We start from the raw sequence: 11,298 nt of genomic DNA, 5'->3' as shown, positions 1-11,298 counted from the left end.
GGGAGGGTCTGGGGAGGGGTGTTGAGAAGAAAGCCAAAGCACAAAACACATAAAATTTTTTTTTCTTGATAAAGTTCAGGCTGAGCGAGAACATTATAAATGACCATGAAATTCACCAGTTTGGTAACTGTGGAAAAGAGTTCTGATTTACCTTTTTCTTATGTATTTTATGTTTAACCTTTTTCTTACGTATTTTATGTTACTGTTATTTGTGGAATTAACTGAATGACACAGTATTTTATCCTCGAAGTGTAATATTAATTTTTTTTAAAGGAGGGGGATTTTTATGGGAAAGATTCCATGTCAAGGTTAAAAACAAAACAAAACACAAAGTCATAAACAAACTATAAGAAAAAAATAAGGACTGAAAAGACCAACTCATGGGCCTTTGACTATTACTTATGTCAGAGTGGAAACTCACAACTTGTCCATTATTAAAACGTGGCCATTCAGCTTCATTAAGTTGTGAGGTTGAAACTGATGGTGTACTGGGACAAAAACAAGCCATGGAATTTATTCAAGCTATTTTTTAACAAGCTAAGATATTAAAAGCAGTGAGAGTTGGAGAGAGCCTGGCCCACAGGGCGCTATAGTTCTCTGTATTTACAAACAGAGTGGTTTAGCAATTGTGCACTTGGGGTCTGGCACAATAGGAAAGTGCCCTAAAAGTCTTAGGAGGTGTGGTTCCTAATTTATAGCTTGCTGGGTAAGCTAAAGAAAATGATGCTCAGAGTTCAAAAAGCTCCCAGATTAAATACCTTAGGGACTAAAGGAGGCCTAATGGACTGATTCTTAGAGCTGCCACTGAGTGACCTTGTGAACCGGACACAAACTTCTTCAATTCTCGGTGCCTCTGTTTCCATAGTTGTGAAATACATAGAGGAATAGTGAGAGAGTGATGAATGTGCTGTAAAAACAGTTCAACAACCTTGAACAGCTCATCTCCCAGCTCACATTAATCCCCAGATGCACCGAGACTCAAGAGTCTAAAAACATCAGCTTCAATTTTTCAACTAATATTGCTACCCACTTTGGAAACAGGGAGGCGAAACTGGTGATCGCAGGATGAAGCCTGGTAACAGTGATGTGCTACATCCCAAAGATGCTTCACCCTATGTTCCAAGTCAGAGAAACTTTCTCGCCCAATGGTCAAAGCAGGGGCTGCTTCCAGCACAGCCACTCTGCTCTCACTTTCCCAGGAAGGCTTGTAGCATTCCCTGTGCCACCAGCCTAATCATACAAGGACTCCCTTAGCAAGGGAAGCTATGGCAGGCTCTTCCAGAGCAGCTCCCGTTTAAGCAACAACTCCCAGAATTGATGGAGAAGAGATGTCTTTCCTGGCTGGTCTCAGTTTTCACTTGGGATTCTCCTTTTGTTTTTACCTTGTCCCTTTGGTCCTCACCTCTTCATTAAGGATCTGCCTTTCTCTCTCATTCTCCCCTCTGTTTTTTTCTTCAGGGCAGCAGTTCTCAAACTTCAGCCTTCATAATCATCTGGAGCCCTTGTCTAATGCTAAGTGCTGAGTTTCCACTCCCAGGATTTTTGATTGTGTAGAGGATTTTTGATATGGAATTTCCAAGTTCCCGTGGGATTCTGACACTGTGCTTGGGAGGTCTCGCTGTAAAAAGCATTGAAGTAGAGATGCACTGTCCAATAGAATGGTGGCCCTGGCCACATGTGGCTGTCTTCATAGGAATTAATAAAAAGTCAATAAAACTATAAATGATGGGTGAGTATCCACTCTAATGTCTCATGGAAAATACTCTGTAAACACTGCATTTCTCTTCCCTCTAGGCTTTGAATTTTAATTCCTCTTCATTGGTAGTTTATATTCTAATGCTGTTGTATTGCAGGGGGAAAAAGGGGGAAACTTTTTGCTTTCCATTTAATCATATATCGCCTAGCACTATGAAGTACTCAAGAGCCACATGCAACTAGTGGCTGTCTTGTTGGACAGACTCCTTCTAGAGGAGGTCTCCTGGACAGTCTGCTTGAACACATCTCAGGGCTTCCTGATGGAAAACTGGGATTGGAAAAAAGAGGAGGCTAAAAGTCAAAGCTCTCCCATATACTCCTCCATTCCCTTGGACAAATTTGTCTTTCTGCACCTTAGTTGCCTCCTTTGTAAAATGAAGATAATAACGGTGATAACCACCATAAGGCTATCTTGAGAAATTAAATGAGATTATGCACATGCAAACACTTTGCAGACTCAATAGTGATTAAAAAAATTATACTTATTTCATTCCACTTCTCTACTAATATCAACCACATTTATTTAAAACTCCTGGCTCAACACTGCATTCTTTCCAAGTACTCACTTTCCTGGGCTTGCCATCCCCAGTCTGCTTAACCTGTTTTGCTTAGTTTTGTCGGGGGTATGAGAGAAGTGGAGGTTTCACTATTTCTGGTAAGTCCCTAAATGTGCTGCTGAATGTCCATAGATCAAGGGGTCTTTCCTAGATTTTTGCTTTAACAGTTAAGGACAATTTCTATACATTTATTTTTGGGATGATCCCAAAACACAATCCCATGTAAACTGAGAGAGTAAAAATTTTAGGATGTTGTCATTGTTCTAATGCCTGATCTCCAAACAAAGGAAATTTTATGTGATGAAAAAAATACCTATAAGCCAGTAGGATTCCTTGACAACCTCCTGAAAGAATGTAGGCACAAAAACAATGTCACTAAAAAGGAAAATGGGCTGGGTATGGTGGCACATGCCCATAATCCCAGCTACTCCAGAGGCTGAGGCAGGAGGATCTCAAGTTTGAGGATGGTCTCGGCCACTGCGTGAGGCCCTGTGTCAAAATAAAATTTTGAAAAAGGACTGGGCAATGTAGCTCAGTAGTAAAGTGCCCCTGGGTTCAATCTACAGTACCACCCAGGAAAAAAAATTTTAATCAAAATAATTAATGAGGCCCTAGTATTCCCAGTATCACCACCACCAAAAAAAAAAAAAAAAAAAATCCCCAGAACCTAATCTAAGCCTGAATTCTTAGCCCTAACCAGGGTTCCTATGCTGTTCCTGAAGTTCTCTCCTATCTGGAGTAGAGGTATCCACTCAATTCATTTCTGATAGATGAGTTGAGGATAAGCATGTCAATGACTTTGACCTGATGCTTCCGAAACAGCCTTAAACATGAGAAGCTAAGGGAACAAATAAAATGGAATCCAGGGAAGGGATATAAACTAATCCATATTCATATGGACCTGATTTTATATTTAGGTATGGGATTCAAAATATGGCAGAGACAAACAGAATAGATAACATAATATTAATAAATAGTTACTATTACATTTATTATTCTCTTTCAGATTTTATGAAAACTGGATGGAAGTCAATAGTACCACTTAATACTAAGTGAATCTGACCTTCATCAATAGTTAGAAACATACAAGAATAATCATACTACATCAACCAAGTGTTAATACCAAGCAGAGACTTCAAAACCGAAGTGGTGATTAGATGAATAATAATAATTCAATTGGTGTAGGAGAAACACTGTTAAGAAAATAGAGCCAACAATCTCATATAAACCATGAAATCCTGTTGCTATAAAGAATGTTGAGCATAAATACCATCAGAGACAGTAAAAGATGTTTTGAAATATCCTGAGGCTTGAAAAAGTGTCAAATAAAATCCTAACAGGAGGACTTGAATTATATGTTTTTGATCGCCTCTATTAAATTATGATTAATTAGGAGGGCTTAAATTATGTTTTCAATTACTGTTAAACTTCAACAGTTTAGTCAGCAAGTCACCTTGATGAGGCAGTGAATGATTTATTTTTTTAAAGCTACCCAACTTTTAGAAAGTGGCGTTTTAAAATAAGAATGCTATGAGGCATAGTGGAATCAAAACTGCTTTGGTTCACCAAGGATGCCTAAATGGTTCAGGATGACAGGTTTCATATTGGACCCACCCACCGCCCTTGTTCACTTTTACTAGGTATGCCTTTCCAACATCAGATCTTACAGGCAGATGCTTTTCGAACAGCAATTTCCCCTACATTAGTCAATATGGCAGAGCAGACCATAAAGATAGGGACTGTCTTTTGCTTCAAAGGAATTTAATCTATTAGACCACTTAGAGACTAAATGCCTCACTTGGGGATGTCAGAGGGACAGGTGGTGGAGCTCTTCCTACCAGTAACTGCTGCAACCTGGCGCCAATCACATCCTGCAGGTTTGTTTTGTCCTCTGGGCTCATGGCTTGTTTGTACTGCCACTTTTCAGGCACGAAGGGCCACTTCATTTCCTTCGCCTCCTGGATCAGGGTCCTTAACTCGCTGGGGAGTGAAGCTGCAGAGGTCAGAGTTCAGGTAAGGAAATTGCAGTCAAATAAAAGGCTGTTGAACTCCCCCGTGTTATGATGAAGCACCTCAGTAGCAAAAACACTTTTCCCTAGCTCTTGTGGCTGGTCTGAGCTGTTGGTTCTGACTCAAAGAATAATAGCAAGGAGCTATCTGTCAGGGGTGGCCCTGCTCTCCTTTGCCCTACAGGTAAATTGGGGTAGTCAGGCATTAAGAAAGGTTTTTAGCAGGAAGTAAAGCACTTCAGTGACTATCTCTGCATGAAGAATCAGAGAAAGGAATGGAGGAAATATTATTTTCCCTGTAAAATGAGAAAGGGACTGGAATGGAATGGTATTGTGGGCTTGTGGCAGCTGGGTAATGTAGACCGTAAGTTTGTTCAACCTCTTTTTGCTTCTTTAAGACCCCATCTCATTCTTTCACCATGGACAACACTTGAGTCCAGACAATAAATATGAAAAACACAGATGAGATTTGAAGAGAGATCAATTAAATGTGAAACAGCCTTAATTTCATGTTAGTGGCTATGTTTAAATCTCGCAGTGAGCACCAAATCTATTTCTACTGGTTCACAGTCTCCTATCCAAAATCCAGAAACCCCCAAATCTCTGGAAAGTAGAAAATTTTCCTTATGTTTACAATCCAAACTAGACTTGAATTGGGTAGGGCAATTTATAGTCCCAATTATCCTACTGAGTGAGATTACTTAGAAGTTTTGCTTAAAAAAAAAAAAAGGTTGATGTCTGTCTTAGCTGCCACCCTACCTTCTGTTTCAACAATGAATAGAAACATATGTACCCAAAGACCCTCTTCCCATTGGGAAAAGTCTGAATTTTGAAGTATCTGTGATCTTCAGGGTTCTGGATAAAGGACCATGGTCCTATATACATGACTGCCAGCTATAAATCTCGTGGTACTTATCTTGCAGGTATCTCACACTGAACACGTACAAAACTTAGCTCATCAGCTCTTTTCTGAACTTATTTCCCCTCATATTCTCTTTTTTGATGAATGGTACCACTATGCACAAAATCACCCAAGTCTGAAGCCCAGACATCAGTCTAGACATTTACTTTCTCTGTCTCCCTGAATCTAACTGGTTGTTGAATCCTGTCATTTCTAAAACTCATTTCCTCCTCTTCTTTTTCAATAATTTTTGCTTGAATTGCTGTTTATAATTTCACCGAATATTCCTTATTTTTCCATATTTTTTATTGGGGCACGACAATTATACATAGTGGTGGGATTCATTGCCACATATTCATACATAGACATGATATAACAGTATAATTTGGCCAATATTATTCCCCAGTATTTCCCCTTTCCCTCCCTTCTTTCCTCCTCGTGGTTATTTTCTTCTTTATTGATTTCCCTTAGATTTTCCTGAGATTCCTTCCCACTTCCTGCTTTTCTTTTCCTTTTTCCTCTCTACCTGACACATAGGAGAGAAAACATAATGACTCTTGACTTTCTGAGTTTGACTTATTTCACTTAACATAGTGTTCTCAAGTTCCATCCATTTTCCTGCAAATGAAATAATTTCATTCTTCTTTATGATTAAAACTCCACTGTATACATATGCCATATTTTCTTTATCCATTTACCCACTGATGAACATCTAGGTTGGTTCCATAGTTTGGCTATTGTGAATTGTGCAGCTATAAGCATGGGTAAGCTTGTATTACTATAGTATGATGTCTTTAATTCTTTAGGATAAATACTGAGGAGTGGCATAGCCTGATCTTATGGTTGTTCCATTTTTTGTCTTTTGAGGAACCTCCATACTGATTTCTATAGTAGTTGTACTAATTTTACAATTCCAACAAGAATGTAAAAGTATTCCTTTTCTCCATATCCTCTCTGGATCATCTTCTTTATTTTTGATCTCCCCCTTTTTCCCCCTAAAAACAAGATGGATCAGGCCATTGCCTTGTATAAAATTCTTTAATTCTTGAATTTTGTACATCCTGTTCTGACTGTATCCCTCTCACTCAATGCCTTGATGATCAAATTCAGACCCACTACTTTCAGTCTTCAATGCAAAGGTTGTCATTTTCCAGCCTACCATGACCTCAAAGAGGACTTGAAAATACCTTTCTGTGCTCTTAAACCACAGGTGCTTGCTCCTTTCAGCCTTCATACCTCCTCCTTAACTACACCTGTCTGTCTCACTGGGCTGGGAGCTTCCTGCAAACAGATATCATGTCTCATGTCCCATTCCTTTTGTAAATCACATCATGATGGGCAAAAGACCATCATGGTTAAAAGATGTGGTTACTGTTGTGTCTACATGAGGCATGCTGAATAGGGCAAAAGATATATGACAGAGAGAACAAAAACCAAAAAAAGAGAAGGAAGAAAATCTAACTGCACCTTAGTTCTTGATGGGTTTTTTTTTTTTTTTTTTTTTTGGAACTTGCCAACTAGGCAAAGGAAAGGAAGTTTCCTGTCAGGAAAGGACTGCTTGACATTGAAGGGGATATCATGTAGGCCACACCAGTGAATTATCTGCACTGATTGACACTTATAATGACTTATAAATGTCACTCTGAACACCCCCCACTCCTGGTATTCAGCAGCCTGGGGCTCCTGAGCACCTACTCTGCAATACTCTGCAACAGCAATTCCCACATTGAAAGTAGAACCCTGACATCTGGGACCTATGGGATCACAGTCTGCTGGCAAAGCTGGCTCTTACTGCCACAGACCAAATTGTAGCTTCTGAAAATGTTTCTAACGTAAGTGTAGAGAAAATTTCTTCAAGGGTATTAGGATGACCATTCAGTCCTGTTTGCTTAGAAGGGTCCTGTGTCGTCTTAGGGTACTTATCAATAGTGTCCCTTTCTGTCTCAAAAGTGTCCCAGTTTGGTAAATTATTTGGACACTGTGATGAACATAAGTCGCCTCATGACAGCAGAAATGTAATCTCTGGGTTCCCAGATCTTCATCGCCCTTTGGACTTAGTAGTTTAATCTTTCCAAATTGCTTCATCAAAATGGAGAAGGCTTATTTTTACAGCTCAGGTTTTCCTCCTGCACCCCACCTCTTCCCTATAGATCATGCCAGACCATGAGCAGTCCAGTGGAACACACTGAAAGAAAAGATGCCTCTAAAATACATCTGTAAAAGATTATCTCTTTGGACTTCAGTTTCTGCTCCATCCCGGGGAGAAGGATGTGGTTGAGAGGTGGAAGGGAGAAACATAAAATACACTGTGTTTCAGAGCCCGCTGGCTCGCCCTGCCGCCATAAGTGACCCTGTACTAATGCCTTTCTCTCGGGGGCACAAGAGCTGACGACATCGGTGGTGGCAGGACCCGCCTGCTGGAGATGCTCAGAAACCACCTGCCAGGCTAAGGGCACGCGTTCCGCCCCGCGCGCGGTCAACCGCCTGCGCTGCTGTGCAGCACCCGGCTCGGCCGCGGGGGTGGGGAAGCTGCGGTCCTGGGTGGCTTTGCCCAGGAAGATTCCTCTCCATCGATTTACCGGATTCAGCCATCACCAGACTGTCAGCTCCGGCCCCGGTAGCCGCTGCCTCTGCCTCTGCCATCACTTACCTCCCCACGGGGCTTACCTGGAGGACCGTGTCTAATTTAGTGATTTTACAGCCGTGATTTGCCTTATCTGTAACTAAACTGATTATTTCTCCCATTCTGTGACACTTGGGAAGAAAATGCTACCCGATCAGGGGGCTCAGAGTCTTTACTAGGGAGAACATAAAGCTTAAGGGAATTTGGGTTGAGAACACAAAGCGTGAGATGGGGTAACTGGTCAAGAGAAAAACTTTTGAGTAGAAGAAATGACTCCTCACCACGCACTGCCCCCGGCGTGGGGGGCGGGGGGAGAACTAGGACCAGCAACAAGGCATCTTCAGTAGATGCCCAGGAACCTGCCATTCCCTGACGAGGGTCTGACATCGAAAAACGTTGGTGATACCGGGCTAAGTCACTTGCAAGCAAAGTCACACGTGGGGGCACCTGGCTAGTAAAACAAAAGGAAACCCATAAATGATCCCACAGGAGCCTTAAAGCACCCCTGTAAAATGTGCTTTTATACAAGAAAGTGATGAAGAAAGCATTCAGAACATTTCTCCATTACATAATGAACAACAAAAGGACCCGGTGACTGTGCATTTCATTTGGGAATCTTATTTTTGCATGAAATAGCAAGACCCTAAAAAATACAAAAAAATATGAAAAGTTCATCAGAATCTAATTATATGATAAAAAGGAAACCTAAATACAGAGAGCTGCCTCTCCACAATGGGTCAAAGAAGAACTAAAGATTGTTTTAACTTTCTAGACTTTGATTGAGACTTCCCAAATGATGACTTATCTACAACGATGAAGAGAACAAAGTACAAAATGAGCTCAAAGCCAAAATCTTAAATCCTGAGCATGATGCAATTGCTATTTGTAGAGATGAGTGGGTTTATTTTACTATGTGTTGGTGACCAAGAAAAGAGAGATTGGGCTGGTGAGATGACATATTTATGGAAACTGTAGAAGTCTATGGAAATTGATGAAGCACAAAATCCTTGTTTGAAAAAAAGTATGTGCCACCATTCAGAAGTTGCTTCAATTTTTTAATAATTGAAATTTACGTGCACCAGCCAACTTGGACCCTTTGTTCTTCTTGAACTAAACTGTTTCTTGTAGCCTCGTGTTTACTGAAGCCTAAAATTAGAACTGACAGCAATTCACTGGGACAAAGTGGGCTTCCTCCCCTGCCTGTCCGCCTGTAGCCCACATCCCATTCATGCCCTAGAAATCCACTCATCTCTCGGTGGTCATCTGCCAAGAGAAGAAAAATAGGGCAGAGATGAGAACGTGTCGTGCAGGCAGGGGAGAGGGGAGTGAACCTGCTGGCTCACCCCTGGTGCCTCCCAGCAGAACCTCACCTCTGCACCGCTGGTCCTCGCTCTTGTCTTCCTCTGACACATCTGGCGCCTCCAACAAGATCTGGTCCAGCACTTGCTTGCACTCTTGCAGTAGTGCAGCTACAGCTTTTTGATTATTCATGATGATTACCCTCCCTGGACGATGAATCGAGTGTCCCTGGGTCTATGGTGATCAATTACCTAGGAGAAGACATCGATTCTCAATAAAGGAGACCCTTGAAGGCTGAGGTACCTGGTGAACAAAAGAGGGAGAAAGATGATTAACTGAAGTATCATCAATTATCTGTAAGACTCAAGCAGGGAGGGATAATAGGGCAAACGCATGAAAATACATGACAGCCCCTGAGGACGTTATTAGGGAAGTGTGTGAAATGACTGCAGGGTCTGGTCTAGATTGGCAGCACCTCAGAAGCATCGAGTGCAGAAGGGAGAGGGTCCCCATGCAGACCCCGGTTACACACAGTGATGTCGGTGGAATCACATGGGGCCAAATGAAATGAATGTCTGCCATGATTTATGTATCTTCTGCATTCTTCATGTATGTCAGTGCCTCTGGATCCCAATGGCACTACACTTTCTACCTTTCTGGAAATCTACAGGAAGCACCTGGCTGACAGTTCTAATGTTCACCCATAAGCATGTAGTAATATGAAGTTTACCACTCATAACCCCCTACTGACTTCCTGACTGTGCAGACTTCTTCATGCTATTTAGCATTATATAATTTGGACCAAGATAGGCAATGACAGATGTCGAATTTAAAGCTGCCAAGTAAAATAAAGAAGTGATATCCCAGAAAACCCAATTTCCTAGTACTATCCTATGGGTAAATCGATCGTATAGATGGAAGAATCTACTTATGTTGCCATGTAACTTATAAACATTGGAGAGATTTGTCATGTAAATATGAGTGTGATGTAATGAACTATTGCAGTCACGGCAATTTTTAGACCAAAATAACTCACTGAAAGTACAAAAATTCTTGATGAAAAAATAGAAAAAAGTTCTTTGATTAATAAATCTCTTTTTCATCTTCATTAATTAAAGTAGTACCTTGTAAACAGAACAAAGGAAATTATCCTCTCTCTGACTTTCCCAGAATGGATAGGGGAGCTTCTGTCTGCTTTAGACACTCTTCTAGTGCACATAGAATTGAATTATCAAAGTATGAGAATCTGAAAAAGAAGACAGTAACAGATTCCTGGATGGTTTCAGTCCCTCTGTTTCTGAGCTAACCCTTGTAACTGATGTAATCACTGAAAATATACAAGCAGTGAATTATTGTGTAAGGTTAAAAAGTACACTGTTACCTAATGGCCTTGGTTTTAAAGAATTTATATACACTTTACTGCCAAAATAAAGCTTGAGGATATCACAGGCTTGCTTTGTTAAAAATCATCATGTATTTGTTGTTGAACACAAGCAGAGTTCTTGAATTTAAAGTGCTTGTTACCTTAAAGAGCTTTCACACAAGAAACTAGTTACTGGAAGGATTTAAGCATAAGTATAAATTTAATCTCTTTTCTGTTTAGGGTATTTCGAAAAGCATTCTTGCACAAATTGAGTTGTTGGACTGAATGGTTTCCAATGACCCTTTTAACTAGAATGTCTATAAGTCACAAAGTTTTGTGCTGCAATCTGGCCATTAGTCTGCCTAGTTATAAGACGAACGAAGTAGAAAGGGTAGATGGAATTTTATTATTGTACTGCTATTGCAAAGAACAGGAGAACATGTCCATCCCTTCTGAGTACTACAGTTACCAAGAAAAGAGCTTATTAGTGGACTCAGTGGGCAAGCAGCCATGTAACAATAATGTCCCATTCTCACTGATCCTTGGAAGAGGGAGAGACTGGTTAAATGAGAGGACAGTCCAGAGACTGAGAAATGCATCTGGTGTTTGAGAAAGTTATGAACAAACTTTCTTGGCATGTGCTGTGGGTGAGTTGTACACTCATTTTTCTTCAAGCCTTAAAATAAGAAGAAGACTCTTCTTTCCTAGTATCTCTTGTTTAGGACTTAATATACAAAGAGAGGTGAAATAAAGGAATATGAAGAGCTGGTTTGTGTACCAAAAAAATCAGA

The 11,298-nt window shown here is 40.6% G+C and overlaps 1 protein-coding gene across 5 annotated transcripts in view; it reads right to left on the bottom strand.

Moving 5' to 3' along the window:
- Alpk1 (alpha kinase 1) overlaps positions 1 to 11,298 on the bottom strand; it is a 136,499-nt gene that overhangs the window by 58,987 nt on the left and 66,214 nt on the right. For 2 of the 5 annotated variants that reach the window (XM_015484654.2, XM_048813743.1), the window contains exons 3-4: positions 9,216 to 9,447; positions 4,151 to 4,305 (exon numbers count right to left, since the gene is read on the bottom strand). In XM_015484654.2, coding sequence (XP_015340140.1) covers positions 4,151 to 4,305; positions 9,216 to 9,336 — 276 coding nt within the window. In that variant the 5' untranslated portion in view covers positions 9,337 to 9,447. Of the gene's footprint in view, positions 1 to 4,150; positions 4,306 to 9,215; positions 9,448 to 10,268; positions 10,391 to 11,298 lie in introns of all 5 variants that reach the window. The other 3 variants (XM_048813740.1, XM_048813741.1, XM_048813742.1) reach the window with 3 other exon arrangements.

Source organism: Marmota marmota, unplaced genomic scaffold, assembly GCF_001458135.2.
Source record: "Marmota marmota marmota unplaced genomic scaffold, marMar, whole genome shotgun sequence".
Classification (NCBI taxonomy): Eukaryota; Metazoa; Chordata; class Mammalia; order Rodentia; family Sciuridae; genus Marmota; species Marmota marmota.
This window is presented reverse-complemented; position numbering and strand designations above follow the sequence as displayed.